Here is a 14,457-nt window from a genome sequence, read left to right on the forward strand (position 1 = left end):
GACCCCGATGCCTGAGAAGGAGCCAGAAAGGGAGGAGGTTTCCTTCTAGGACGGGGCTGCCACCCAGCAGAGCCAGCCCTGGGGTCGGCACACTAGGTCTGTCCCTCCAAGCCCCAAGCTTCTGGAGGTTCCTCTCTGCTTTGGGGACAGGCTAGGGATCCTAGCTAAGACTAAAGTAGTACCTGACTCTCCTTTCCCACAGTCGGCCCCACCACTCCCACGTAATCAGGACAAGGGTGCAGGCCTGGGGGAGCTCACCTGTCCCACCAAAGCCCCTCCAGGGGCTCCCACCCCAGCCCCCAGCTTTTCAGCACCCCATGACCTTCCTTTGTACTTGATCTGCCTACGATACCGTGTTGTTTAAACAAACAATTACACAGTCCTTACAGCCTGCCAGGCACTGTTCTAAGCACTTTACTCTTTTTGAATGTTTTGTCCTCAAAGTAACCCTGTGAGGTAGGTACTGCGATTATTCCCATTTTACAGATATGGAAAGGGAGGTGCAGAGAGGTTAAATAATTTGCCCAAGGTCACACAGCTAACAAGCCTTGAGTGAGGGGCCGAGGCACACGGCAGCTGGTGGGTGGCTGGGGCCCATCCGGGTCAGGGACGAGAGCCCGGCCCCAGGGGTCCGCCGTCTGCGGGAGTTGGGAGGGCTGGCAGGAGCCCCCGGGAGGCCGGTCCTGAGGGGCTTCCTGGGCTGACCTGGCCTGGTCCGCAGGGTCTGTGATGGTGAAGACTCCCCTGAACCGCGAGTTGGTCGCCACCTATGAGGTCACCCTCTCGGTGACCGACAACGCCAGCGACCTGCCCGAGCGCTCTGTCAGCGTGCCCAACGGTAAGGTGCCCTGCGGGCGTCTCCCCCTGGGTACGCAGGCCTGGACCCGGGGAGGGGCAGCGGGACCCCGGCGCGGCGGGGGCCGTGGGAGGCTGGCAGCTAGAGGGAGGCTCGGGGTGGCCGCGTGTGCCGCTTCAAGGCAAGAGCTGAGCAGTGGGGGATCCAGACGTCCAGAGCCCCAAGTCTCAGAGGTGGGAAGGAGGCTTGGTGGAGCCTGGAAGGGGGCTGGGGAAAGGATGGGTTAACAGAGACTTGAGGGGAGCAGAATGTAACTCAGGTGGTTGAGCACCTGCTTCGCATCTACAAGGTCCTGGGTTCCATCTCCGGTACCTCCTTGGAAAAAAAAAAAATAGAGAGACTTGAGCCAGAATCCAATTATCACAGCTGATAGTGAGGGTTTTACAGGAAGCCACACAGTCGGGCACCGAGCAAGGAGAGATGATTTGAGGCCACAAATGTAGCACTGTGGGGGCTGCTGCAGGCACTGTGGCAGAGAAGGGGGTACAGGCACTGCCTCCGGTGGCCACCTGCCTGCAGCTTGGGGCGCGAGCTGGGAAGAGGCTGCTAGACTTCCGTGAGGGCAGAGCGGGCATGGGGGACCTCAAATGGCCTCTGCCATGAGGCGAGGACAGCTGGTCGAGGGCCTGGCTGGCAATCAGCTGCTTATCTTCACAACCCAGAAAGTTCTCAGGAAGGAAGGGTGACTTGGTCCTCTCCTGTGTGCCCCAGCTGAAAGGGCAAAGGGCCCCGGGCAGGTGTTGTAAACGGGACACCTCCACCGGGAAGCAGAGGGTGAACTCGGGGAAGGGTCTGAAAGACCACCTGGTCCTAGCTCATTGAACAGGTTAGGAAACTGAGGCCCGGTGAAAGCCAGGGGCTCCACCAGGGTCACCCAGCCAGGTGGTAGAAGCCAGGCGCCACTTCCCGTGGCTCAGCTGAGGCCCCGAAGGCTGACCAACCCTGCTGGTGCCCCTTGCCCCATTCTCGCCCTGTGCCTCGCCCCCCCCCCCCCCAGCCAAGCTGACAGTCAACATCCTGGATGTGAACGACAACACACCCCAGTTCAAGCCCTTCGGGATCACCTACTACACAGAGCGGATCCTGGAGGGGGCCACCCCGGGCACCACGCTCATCGCCGTGGCTGCCGTGGACCCTGACAAGGGCCTCAACGGGCTGGTCACCTACAGCCTGCTGGACCTCACGCCCCCAGGCTACGTCCAGCTGGAAGACCCCTCGGCCGGTAGGTTGGACAGCCGGCAGGAGGGCTGGGGGAGATGTGTCTGTACCTGCTTAGCCTCCAGGAGGTCTGGGCCCACTTGTCACCCTCCGGCTGGGCCCTCCTTGGCCCCCAGGGGACAAGTTCAGAGCCCAGATGGCCAATGTTCCATTCACTCCCAGGGGCCCACACGGGAGGAGAGGACAGTGGGTCCCGGCCAGGTATACTCTCCCCCCACCCCACCACCCCCCACTCCTGCGAGCGGTATAACTCAGGGAGCAGAAAGGCCAAGAGAAGTGGGTCCTCTCAGTCCCAGATATGTCCGCTTTGGGAGAAGCTTTTTCGCTTCTCCAGTTAGGAGGACAACTGGATGCCAGCCCCGCTTGGCCGTCTGTCTGTCACTGGGCGATGCTGCCTGGTCGCCCTCCTTCTTAAAGGGCCACACCTGTCCCTCAGAGCTCCAGGTCCTTCTCTTCATATTTTGGAGAGCTGCCTATGAGTGAGGAGTGGCTGAAATGGCAGTGGGTGCTTCTGTGTCTCAGGAAAGGTCATTGCCAACCGGACAGTGGACTACGAGGAGGTGCACTGGCTCAACTTCACCGTGAGGGCCTCAGACAACGGGTCCCCACCCCGGGCAGCCGAGATCCCCGTCTACCTGGAGATCGTGGACATCAATGACAACAACCCCATCTTTGACCGGCCCTCCTACCAGGTGGGTGGCCAGGCCAACAGGTCAGGACGAGGACCTGCACCCGGTCCTTGGGGCCCGTTGGGCAGCTCCCACTCCCGTCCTGCCAGCCTCTAAGCCCCCTGGGAGGGACCGGCCCATGGGCAGCCTGAGGCCCCTCGGGACGTCAGAGAGCAGGAGCTCAGGGCCTGACCTTGGCCTCCTCCCTCCCTGCCCCCTGGGCTCCAGGAAGCCGTCTTTGAGGACGTGCCTGTGGGCACAGTCATCCTGACAGTCACTGCGACGGACGCTGACTCGGGCAACTTTGCCCTCATCGAGTACAGTCTCGGGGATGGAGAGGGCAAGTTTGCCATCAGCCCCACTACGGTAAAGGGGGCCTGGGACGCCTGGGTTTAGGGGGTGGGGAGGCCCAGGGGCATGGGTTGTGGCCACAATCCCCCTTTTTCTGGGCCCTGCCCAGGGGCCTCTACAGCCTCAGAGGTTCTTTGGCCAGATCAGTAAACCCAGTTACTGGAGCCCCAGACAACCTGTAGCCTGAGGCCTTAACGTCCCAGCACGGAGGGAAGTGGGCAGTGTCTTTTGCAACCGGCCCTTTGTGGGCATAAAGACTTCTGAGAAGTGTCCCCACCCACATCAAGTACTTGATCGGTCCAAGTGACTTCTTTTTGAGACAATCAAAGGAGATGCATGGAGGCTCTGAAGAAGGTGGGCCCTGTGTTTGAGCACCTACAGTATGCATGGCCCTATCTATACCCAAGTGCTGGGGGAGGAAAGAGGCCCAAAGGGTGCAGCCACCCTGATTCCATGAGTCCCAGGCTTCCAGACAGCAGAAGCTCCAAAAAAACTTGAGCAATGAGTTCAGATGGCGGTGCTCTCAGTACAAAGGAAGGGCCCCGTGGTCTGGGGGTGGTTGGTCAGGCAGGGCCTTCCCAAGTTGCCAGGGCTGGACTTTCCTTCCCACTGCCCCTCTCTGCCATACCCCCTGCACCCTGCCCTCTCAGCAGGGTTCACTCCTTCCGGCCTGGTGACAATCACACATGGCTGCTGGCCTGGCACGATGAATGGCAAGCACTTACGGAGCACTGGCCATGAGCCAGAGCTGGCCGGGCAGCGAGCCCCGGCTGGGCTGTTCATTCCGGACATGGAGAGCCCCTAGGATGTGAGCTCCAGGGGGCGGGGTTGTTGTCCTCTTTGTCCACTGCCACATCTCCAGAGCCTAGAATAGTGCCCGGCGTTCGGTAAGCAACAGATGAATGAATGCAGGGCCTGAGGCCAGCCTGTCCCTATTAGGGTGACATCTATGTGCTGTCCTCCCTGGACCGGGAGAAGAAGGACCACTATATCCTGACTGCCTTGGCCAAGGACAACCCTGGGGATGTAGCCAGCAACCGTCGGGAAAATTCGGTGCAGGTAAAGGGCTCCGGCCTGGGTCAGGGGCTGGGGTTACAGAGGCATGGAGTGGGAGCAGAGCCACCATCCCCTCAGGACGTGGTGGCAGGAAGGAGAAGGCAAGAGGTTTGCTGTGTGGGTTACGGCATCTATGGCCTAAGAAAAGAGGAGAGGGGAGGTGGATGTGGCTCAAGGAGTTGGGAGCATGCCTACCATCTGGGAGGTCCCAGGTTTGGTTCCCAGTACCTCCTAAAGAAGACAAGCTGACACAATGGGCTGATGCAACAAGATGACACAATGAGGAAACACAATGAGAGATACAACCAACAGGAGCAGAGGTGGCCCGAGCCATCGGGCGCTTCCTCCCACATGGGTGGTCCCCGATTTGGTTCCCAGTACCTCCTAGAAAGAAGACAAGCTCACAATGAACAGACACAGAGAGAAGAGAGCAAGCACAAACAACAATGGGGGGTGTGGGGGAGAAATAAATAAATAAAATCTTGAAAAAAAGAAAAAGGGAAGAGGAGAACTCTCTGTGTCAGACCCTTGCTAAGGAGCTACACATACCTTGGTGTAACCCAAATAAAGCCTGGGCCCCTCTGAAACCTGACGCCTCCATGGTGTCACATTGAAAGAAACACAGTCCAGCAAGGAAACATAATTGGGAAGTCCTTGTGCTTTATGTCTTAATGTGGATGAGATCCGCAGCACCACTCCAATTCCAATACTCGCCTCCACGCAGTTGCTCTGAGGCTGCGGTCTCACCTAAGTTCTCTGTCCAATGTCCCATGCCTTGAGGCTTTGCTCTCTATTCCCAGTGCCTTTTCCAGGCCATTCTGTACTCCTTCTTCCAGTTCTCCCTCACAATAATCTAATCACCCAGAAGGCAGAAAGAAAACTCTGCTGAAGGGTGGGGGAAAGAAAGAAGTGGGGGAAGTAGATGTGGCTCAAGCAATTGGGCTCCCACCTACCATATAGGAGGTCCAGGGTTCAGCACCCAGGGCCTCCTGGTGAAGGCGAGCTGGCCCGCATGGCGAGCTGGCCCACGCGGAGAGCCACCCCACGCAGGAGTGCCAGCCAACGCAGCAAGATGATGCAACAAAAAGAGACAAAGGAGAGACAAATAAGAGAATTAGCAGCCAGGGAGCTGAGGAGAAGCAAGAGAATGATCGCCTCTCTCCCACTCCGGAAGTTTTCAGGATCGGTTCCTGGAGCCACCTAGTGAGAATACAGGCAGACACAGAAGAACACACAGCGAATGGACACGGGGAGCAGACAATGGAGGGAGGGGGAGAATTAAATAAATAAATCTTTAAAAAAAGAAAGAAAGAAGACTAAGGAGCAAAGACAAGTTCTCTTGGCAGTGGGGGGAAGGGCTGGGAGCACACGTAGCTGAATCTTGTCCCTGCCACGTATGCATCTGTTGGGAAAAGCACAGTACCTGGAGTCAGAAGACTAAGCTCCCCCTAGCTGAGCACCCTGCCTTATTCTTTTAACCTCTCTGAGCCCCAGGTGCCTGATCTGTAGAGGGTGGGTGCAGCGACACTGCTGACCTCCCAGGCTGGTGGGGATTTAGAGGACTGGAAAGTGCTTTGTGTACTAAAAGGGGTTCCAAAAACTGCTGCTGAGAAGGACTCTGATGGGCCTGCAGTCAGGCTGGACCACAGCAGCTGGGGTGGGAGGGGAAAGGCCCACAGCACCTGGTGCGTCCACAGCACCTGGTGTGGACCTTGGGACCAGCAGAGGGAGCTGAGTCCCAGGCCAGACCCAAATCCCAGTCAAGAGGGGCCTTCGGGAGTGGAGGAATGCCAGCGGTCCAGCGCTAAGGGCCCGGGGTTGGGTTTATAGGCCACCACGAGGGGTAGCAAAGGGCAGAGTAGCAGGGACAAGGGGCTCCTTGCGTCAGGGTCCAGGTGCCAGTTACCTGTAACCGCTGAATCTGTACTCGGGGCAGCGCGGCATCAAGGAGCTAGCCTGCAGGTGACGTCTCAGCCTCGCCAGGACCCAGACAGGGAAGGTGCTATTATCCACAGTGTACAGCGAGGGAAACTGAGGCTCAGGGGTTAAGTTGCTCGAGGTCAGACCCCAGTGAAAGAGGGCCGTGTTTTGGCTTGCAACCCCCGGGGGGTACCGGTCCCTCCTCCACTCCAGCCAATCCTGTGTGGCCAGGTCCCTAGCCGCAGCCCCACACGCCCCTGACCTGGATTCCCTCGCCCAGGTGGTGATCCAGGTGCTGGATGTCAACGACTGCCGGCCCCAGTTCTCCAGGCCCCAGTTCAGCACGAGCGTGTACGAGAACGAGCCAGCGGGGACGTCGGTCATCACCATGATGGCCACCGACCAGGACGAGGGCGCCAACGGGGAGCTGGCCTACTCACTCGAGGGCCCCGGCGTGGGTGTGTCGCTTGCTCCAGCCCCCCCCCTGCCCCCGGTGGTTGGGGGGGGGGCAGGCTGCCGGGCCGGGAGGAAGAGGAGGGAGCGGGAGGATGTCCCAGCCAGAGTCAAGCCCCCGCTCTCCTGCCCCACCCGCCAGAGGCCTTCCACGTGGACATGGACTCGGGCCTGGTGACCACAAAGCGGCCCCTGCACTCCTACGAGAGGTTCAACCTGACCGTGGTGGCCACGGATGGCGGGCAGCCCCCGCTCTGGGGCACAACCATGCTCCTGGTGGAGGTCATCGACGTCAACGACAACCGCCCCGTCTTCGTGCGCCCGCCCAACGGCACCACCCTCCACATCAGAGAGGTACTGCTGTCCCCCAGGCCCACCTCCCGCCCTCCAGCATCCCCCTGCCAATGTCCAGCCTGCTGCTTTGTCCTGCAGTCAGAATGACAGTGGGTAAACTGAGGCTGGAGTAGTGCCGCACAGGGCAGCCGTAGTACGGGCTGTGCTGGCAAAAGATCTGGGCATAGGTAGGTCTAACTCTGAAACTTACCAACCCAGTGACCTTGAGCAAGTGACTTCTCTGAGTCTGTTTTCCACCTTGGAAGACATCTGCCAAGAAGGACAATCACAACACCCCACTTCCCCCATTCTTGTCTCAAAATAAACTCACTTGTCCCTTCTGTCTGTCTGTTGTTCCGGCCGCGGCCAACGTGGGAGACTGCCTGGGAGTTGAGGATCAACATAAAATAAGAAACAAGGGGAAGTGGTCTAAGTTCCAGAGTCTTTCCAATCCAGCTTTCATTCCTTGGTCTGAATTGCCTTATAAAGGTGGGAGCACTCCTTTGTCTCCAGGCCCAAAATGCTACAAGGAAATACATTTGGGGTGTCTCCTGCTTGTTCTTTGCTCCACCAGGTCTGCCCATCTCAGACTGTTAGCACTAGGTCCCTGCTGTCACTCTCTGTCCCCTCTTTGAGGTCCCGTGGGAGAGCTGTAGGAAACACTGGGCTTTTACTTTGTGATCGGCTTCTACCTTGTATCTAGCAATCTGCAATGATTGGATGGTCCTCTTTGCTCTGCCTACCAGGGAACTCAGAGTAGTTAACCCACCCTACCTCCCCCTCCTCAGTTGCCACTGAGGGCATACACCTTACCTCCCCCTCCTCAGCTGCCACTTTCCTGCTAACCATTTTTTTTTCTTTTATCCTTTTTTCAAGGGAATTTTTTTTATACTTCACAAGCTTTGATTAACCTTTCAGTCATGTATAATACATCTGTAAAGGGATTTTTTTTCAGAGGGTGGAATCTTCAGAGCCCATACATAAGTGAAAATTATTTTCCGGGGCTTTTACACATGACGTGATAAAGAATTATTGAGTCACACTCAGCCTTCCCTCCTCCACACATCATCTGTGCTGCGTCCTGTTGAATGCTGTTACTCTGTGACACTCTGGAGGAGCCTGATTTCAGATCTTTCTTCTTTTTCCTCCTAAAACCTCTGCGGCATTCTTTATCCCTGACATTCAAAATGTCAACCATTCACAAAGGTACTGAACACTTTTTGTTAATTTTGCTTTGACTGTGGTCTTTTCATATGAAGATTAATATTTTTTCTTAAGCTCAAGTAAACTTTATTCTCTTCTCTAAATATTGCTGGTCTTCGCTTGCTCTGGAATTTTCTTTCAGACATACCGTCCATTTTCTGCCTTTCATCTCTGTTTTCCTTAGGCTGCTACTATGTAGATCTCAGGATGTGTTTATACTTTTAACTAAATAAATGCTTGAATACCCTAAAGATGGCAACGGGGCATCACGCCTCTGTGAAATTTCTTGCCTCTCCTCTTGACTTCTTCAGTCTTTTTTGCAAATGATACTCTGATTTTTTTAAACTCGTGCAATCTTATTATATCTTATACATTCTTGTAAGCTGCCTCAGTTCTTTTTTGTGGAAAGAGGCTGGCTATCAATTAGTAAAATCTAGTTATTTTCCACACCAAAGGCCCCATTTACTAAGGCTTTCCCTTCAAGGACGTATTTGGAAAGACGTATGTCTCTCAAACAACCAGCATTTGTTAAGTAATTATTTGTCATCCTGCTTTTTATTAATGAGCTGTAACTGCCATTCTGAGCATCTGATTGTCATGGTCAATGAGATAAACAGTGAAACCATACTGAGCTGATAATTTTTCAGCTGAAAGCAAAGAAAGTTGTGCCTACTCTCTTTCTCCATCCCTCCCTCCTTATTTTTGCCAGGGGGGCAGTCTTACCACATATCGGCATATGATTTTTATTAGGATCTTTTAATATCTTAGACTTAAGGGAATTCAGGAGATCAAGGCTCAGAGATGTGGAATGGCATGTCCGGGCCACCTGGTGAATTAGTGACAGACTAGAATCCAGCAGGTACATGCAGGAAGGGTGCCTCCTGCATGTACCTCGTTTTCTGGAGCCCCCGTGGATGAATGGGGTTGTTTGGGGGTACCCAGAGCTCCTGTCTTTGGGGTAGGGGGAGAGTAAGACAGACAGCTCAGCAGGCAAAGGGACTGGTGGGACGGGGGATTGCCCCAGGAAGGGTGGTCACCCTGAGAGAGCTTGGTGCACGGGGGAGCCCAGGCTGGGCTGTCAGTGGACAGTGGCCTTGGCTGGGAACAAGGGGCGCGGCTAGCAGCCGCCCAGCCTCCAGAGGGTCCAGCCAAGCAGGGGGCGTTCCTGGAGAGGCTGGAGGGCGGGGAGCAGGATGAGCCAGAGCCCCGTCAGGGCCTGGGAGCTGGGATGGCCTGGGACGGCCAGGAGCCTCGCCTGCTGCGCCTCCTCGCAGGAAATCCCGCTGCGCTCCAACGTGTATGAGGTCTACGCCACCGACAACGACGAGGGCCTCAACGGGGCCGTGCGCTACAGCTTCCTGAAGACCACGGGCAACCGGGACTGGGAGTACTTCAGCATCGACGCCATCAGCGGCCTCATCCAGACGGCGCAGCGCCTGGACCGCGAGAAGCAGGCGGTGTACAGCGTAAGGGGCGGGGCGCGGGCGCGGGGCGCCCCCCACCCGCCCCGAGACCTCGCCGGGGTCTGGCCTCCCCGGGAGCGCCCACCGCCCCCCGCAGCCCTCCCGGCCCACTGCGCTCCTCCGCCCCCAGCTCATCCTGGTGGCCAGCGACCTGGGCCAGCCCGTGCCGTACGAGACCATGCAGCCCCTGCAGGTGGCCCTGGAGGACATCGACGACAACGAACCCCTCTTCGTGAGGCCCCCAGTGAGTTCGCACATCCCCCCCACCCCACCCCCCGGTGCCGGTCACACCCACACAGACTCGCCTGCCTGCCCCGCTGCGCACGTGCACACAGTGCTGTGCAAGCATACTGGAGACGTGCCGACGTGCGGACACGTGTTTATTGAGCATCTATTTCAATGGTTTAAAAAAAACACAAAAATATGAGACCTTGGGGACCTGATATTCTCGAATTTGCACACATAAAAATTCTGCTTTACCGAGCTGGGGCTGAAACGCCGCCAGGGCTGAGGGCCGCTCGTGTGGACGGAGACTCCCTGGCTCGTTTTTTAACTCTTGTGTGCACGCATGATGTGATCCCCGGATGACTGTGTACACACGCACGTAAGAGCACGTGCCCCCCCATTCAAGCCTGCATTCACCAGCACCCACCACGCTGCCCCACCCTGTCCTCATGGACAGCCCTGGGCGGCTCCCCGTGGACGGAGCTGGCCCGGCGCAGCCCGTGCTCCCCTGCGGGCACACCTGCCTGCTCGCCCCACAGGCGCGGGCAGTACAGAGCCCCGGCTCCTCACACCGCCGCTGGCAGGGCACCGCGGCAAGGGCCGCGCGCCCTGGGCTCCCCTCGCCCTCCTGTGCTGACAGCCCCCTCCCCCTGCAGAAAGGCAGCCCCCAGTACCAGCTGCTGACGGTGCCCGAGCACTCGCCCCGGGGGACCCTCGTGGGCAACGTGACGGGCGCCGTGGACGCCGACGAGGGCCCCAACGCCATCGTCTACTACTTCATCGCAGGTGGGGCAGGGGGGCTTGGTGCCCGACCTACCCCGGGCGGCAGAGGACCCACACGCCCCCTCACCCTATGCCTTGGTCGCCCCCCCACCTCAGCCGGCAACGAAGAGAAGAGCTTCCTCCTGCAGCCCGACGGGCGTCTGCTGGTGCTGCGGGACCTGGACCGGGAGCGCGAGGCCGTCTTCTCCTTCATCGTCAAGGCGTCCAGCAATCGCAGCTGGACACCTCCCCGCGGGCCCGCTCCCGCCCTCGACCTGGCGGCCGACCTCACCCTGCAGGAGGTGCGCGTTGTGCTCGAGGACATCAACGACCAGCCGCCGCGCTTCACCAAGGCGGAGTACACCGCAGGTGCAGGGACCGGAGAGTGGGTGTGGGCTGGGGCGTGGCCCCTGCCCGGCCGCCCACACCCACCTGCCCATTCCTGCAGGCGTGGCCACCGACGCCAAGATGGGCTCGGAGCTGATCCAGGTGCTGGCCTTGGACGACGACCTTGGCAACAACAGCCTCGTCTTCTACAGCATCCTGGCCATCCACTACTTCCGGGCCCTTGCCAACGACTCCGAGGACGTGGGCCAGGTCTTCACCTTGGGTAGGGGCCTGGCCGCGCGTGGCTGAAGGCCACTCAGTCACCGCACGCGCTGTCGTCTGGACATGGTTCTGTGTGGGTGCCACGGTGTGTGAGTGGTCATCTGTCTGTCCAGACAGCCCTGTCAATCCTTCCATTCGTTCACCTGTGCATGACTCTATTCTCTAATGTATCTACCTAGTCATCTCTGCATCTGCCACCCCTCTTTCATTTATTTCTTCTTTCTTTCCATCCTCTCATCCACCCATCCATCGTCCATCCTTTCATCCATCTTCCCGTGTGCCTTTCTATATATCCACCCCTCTGTGAGCACCTCAGCCTCCCGTGTCAGACATTTGCTAGGCACTGGGGAGGCAGAAGGCAAAGTGCACGCTTGGACCCAAGAGCTGTGTATTTCCTGGGCGGGTGGCTGGGCCTCCCTGGGTCAGGTTCTAGAAGGTGTCCCTGCAGGTGTCATGTTTCCTTACTCCCGGCCCCAACACCGGCCGCACTCCTGAAGGGCCCGGGTCCAGCCCACTGAGCCGCCCAGTCCCTCAGCCTGCTCCACACCATCCTCTCTTGGGCTCACGCACCCTCTGTCTTCACTTCCTGGAATGTCATCTCAACTCCCACCTCAGCCTTCTGATACCTGCCCCTTCCCCAGCCCATTCTAAGAAATCCAGTTCATGTGCCACCTCCTGCAGGAAGGCCTCGCTGATTACAGCACCATTCCTTCCCCTCCTAGCTCCTTTGAATAAGCCAAGGTGCAGAGACTGTGCCATTAAAGGTCACACAGCTACCAAGGGGCAGACTTTGAACCCAGGTCTACTAAGAGAAGGCTGCTGTACCACCTCTAGTCATCTCTCTACTCTGCTTGTAGATGTATGTGTGTGTGAGACAGACAGACAAGACCAGGGGGTGCTCCATAGCACCCCAGCATGGTGCAGCAGAGGTCGCAAACTCGGCCTCCCAGGGTCGGTGCAGCCCACAGTTGTGGTCTGTTTAGCATGCAGAGTGTTTACATTAAAACTTAGGCCAGGAGCTAAAACTCAGGGGATTTTGCACAAAAAAAGGGGGGACCGTCCAGTTTCTCTAGAAGGTCGGGCAGTGCGACCTCAGCTGAGCTGAGGCAGGAGCCACCGCCCCTTGCCACCAGCGCTCAGGCTCCCTGGCTCTGCCTGTCCTCACGGCTCGCTGCTGGGCCCTGCGGGCGTCTGCCCCCTGGGTCTGCGTGCGGGCCGTGCCGCCCTGCCCCCTCCTCCCCGCAGAGGGCGCGGGGGCCCTAGCGGCCCCTGAGCTGTGCCCTGGCCTCGGCTCTCCTGCAGGGAGCGTGGACGGCATCCTGCGCACCTTCGACCTCTTCATGGCCTACAGCCCCGGCTACTTCGTGGTGGACGTCGTGGCGCGGGACCTGGCGGGCCACAATGACACGGCCATCATCGGCATCTACATCCTGAGGGACGACCAGCGCGTCAAGATCGTCATCAACGAGATCCCCGACCGCGTGCGCGGCTTCGAGGAGGAGTTCATCCGCCTGCTGTCCAACATCACGGGCGCCATCGTCAACACCGACGACGTGCAGGTGGCCCGCAGGGCCCGCCCCGGGGCTGGGGGTAGCCGAGGGGCCGGGGGCACCAGGGCCAGGCCACCAGGAGGGACGGGGCCTCGCGGACAGGTCAGGAGGGGTGCGTGGGCGCACGAGGGGCGCACGTGCCTCCTTGGCCGGTTCCTGGCCGGGGGGCTTTGGGAGAGGCCTTCCAGGTGCCCGAGCCTCAGTTTCCTCACCTGTAGAATGGCCTGGTGGTCAGTCCACCGCGAGCGCTCAGTAGTGAGGGGTTTATTCTCGGGGTGGGGCAGGGGGGTTCCTAGTCGAGGCCGGCCCAGCCCGGGCCTGGGCTGCCAATGCTCCTTCTCGCCTAGTTCCACGTGGACAAGAAGGGGCGGGTGAACTTCGCACAGACAGAGCTGCTCATCCACGTGGTGAACAGGGACACCAACCGCATCTTGGACGTGGACCGGTGGGTAGGGGCCCGTGCTCGGCCTGTCTGTCTGCCTGTCTGTCTGTCTGCCCACTGAAGGAGGCACAGATGGCGCCCTCAGGCCTGCCGTGTGGTTTCCCCCGAGGGCTGGCAGAGCTAGAGGAGAGCCCAGCTTGCCAGTATGGGTGAGCTCTGCCCTCTGAGCCTCACTCTCCCCAGCTGTAAAATGGGGGCATCAGATAGGATCCTGCGTGAAGGTGCCATGCACCCTGTAGGACGCAAAGCTCTCCTAGCCAGGCCGGCTTTAACCTTGCAAGGCCCTGGCAGAGGCCAGTGAGCTCTGGAGATGCCGGGCAGGAGCAGGGCAGACTGTCCTGGGGGGGGCCAGCTCTCGGGGGTTGAGGGTGGACGCCGAGGCTCCTGCCCCTCACCCAGGGTGATCCAGATGATCGACGAGAACAAGGAGCAGCTGCGGAATCTTTTCCGGAACTACAACGTCCTGGACGTGCAGCCCGCCATCTCCGCGCGGCTGCCCGATGACATGTCCGCGCTGCAGGTACCCCGTGCGGCCCTCCCTCCCCCTGGCCCCCTCGCGGCCCTCCACCCACTCGGGCCGTGCCTGTTCCCCCAGATGGCGATCATCGTCCTGGCCCTCCTCCTCTTCCTGGCTGCCATGCTCTTCATCCTCATGAACTGGTACTACAGGACCATGTGAGCCCCCGCCCCCCGCCCTGCCAGGCGAGCCCCTGAGATGCCCGCCGGCCCCGCCCCCATCACCAGCACCCCCTCCCCTTCTCCCCAGACACAAGAGGAAGCTCAAAGCCATCGTGGCGGGCTCTGCAGGTGAGTGAGGGCGGCGGTGGTGGGGGGAGAGGGGTAGGAGGGGTCCCTGGGCCCAGAGTGCCTGCTGGGGGCTGGCTGGAGCCCTGGGCTGGACCCAGGCTCCCTCCCCCACCCCAGCTGGGTGCACCCTGCCCCTCCGTCCCAGGGGCCCCCATCCTCCCAGGGTCCCCTTCCTCCCCACCCGTCTTCCTTCAGGGAATCGCGGCTTCATCGACATCATGGACATGCCCAACACCAACAAGTACTCCTTCGATGGGTGAGTGGGGTCTCCAGCCCTGTCCTGGCCACCGTGGGGAGCCCGGCCGGGGACCCAGCCTGGGTAGAGCATGGCCGCAGCCTGTGAAGGGCCAGGGAGACAGGGGCTGGCTTCACCCTGAGGCGTGGGCGCCCCCTGCTGGGCTGTCCGCTTTCTCGCCCTTCTCCACAAACATCGCGGTGCTGGGCTCCCCGCCCCTGATCAGGCCACGCTCGGGGGGTCGGGGGTGGGTAGACTCTAGTCACCCAGTGCGGGGTGAGGCCACCACACCGAAGCTAATCCGGA

The 14,457-nt window shown here is 59.4% G+C and overlaps 1 protein-coding gene across 2 annotated transcripts in view; it reads left to right on the forward strand.

The window, feature by feature from the left end:
• CDH23 (cadherin related 23) overlaps positions 1-14,457 on the forward strand; it is a 438,368-nt gene that overhangs the window by 421,108 nt on the left and 2,803 nt on the right. For both annotated transcript variants that reach the window (XM_058298988.2, XM_071215845.1), the window contains 18 exons: positions 722-838; positions 1,854-2,078; positions 2,597-2,766; positions 2,971-3,108; positions 4,033-4,152; positions 6,350-6,527; positions 6,665-6,876; positions 9,333-9,524; positions 9,652-9,765; positions 10,403-10,532; positions 10,626-10,877; positions 10,957-11,118; positions 12,420-12,676; positions 13,015-13,112; positions 13,509-13,629; positions 13,705-13,784; positions 13,876-13,916; positions 14,112-14,172. In XM_058298988.2, the coding sequence (XP_058154971.1) occupies positions 722-838; positions 1,854-2,078; positions 2,597-2,766; positions 2,971-3,108; positions 4,033-4,152; positions 6,350-6,527; positions 6,665-6,876; positions 9,333-9,524; positions 9,652-9,765; positions 10,403-10,532; positions 10,626-10,877; positions 10,957-11,118; positions 12,420-12,676; positions 13,015-13,112; positions 13,509-13,629; positions 13,705-13,784; positions 13,876-13,916; positions 14,112-14,172 (2,668 nt within the window). The remainder of the gene's footprint in view (positions 1-721; positions 839-1,853; positions 2,079-2,596; positions 2,767-2,970; positions 3,109-4,032; positions 4,153-6,349; positions 6,528-6,664; positions 6,877-9,332; positions 9,525-9,651; positions 9,766-10,402; positions 10,533-10,625; positions 10,878-10,956; positions 11,119-12,419; positions 12,677-13,014; positions 13,113-13,508; positions 13,630-13,704; positions 13,785-13,875; positions 13,917-14,111; positions 14,173-14,457) is intronic.

This window comes from Dasypus novemcinctus, chromosome 6 (assembly GCF_030445035.2).
Source record: "Dasypus novemcinctus isolate mDasNov1 chromosome 6, mDasNov1.1.hap2, whole genome shotgun sequence".
NCBI lineage: Eukaryota > Metazoa > Chordata > Mammalia > Cingulata > Dasypodidae > Dasypus > Dasypus novemcinctus.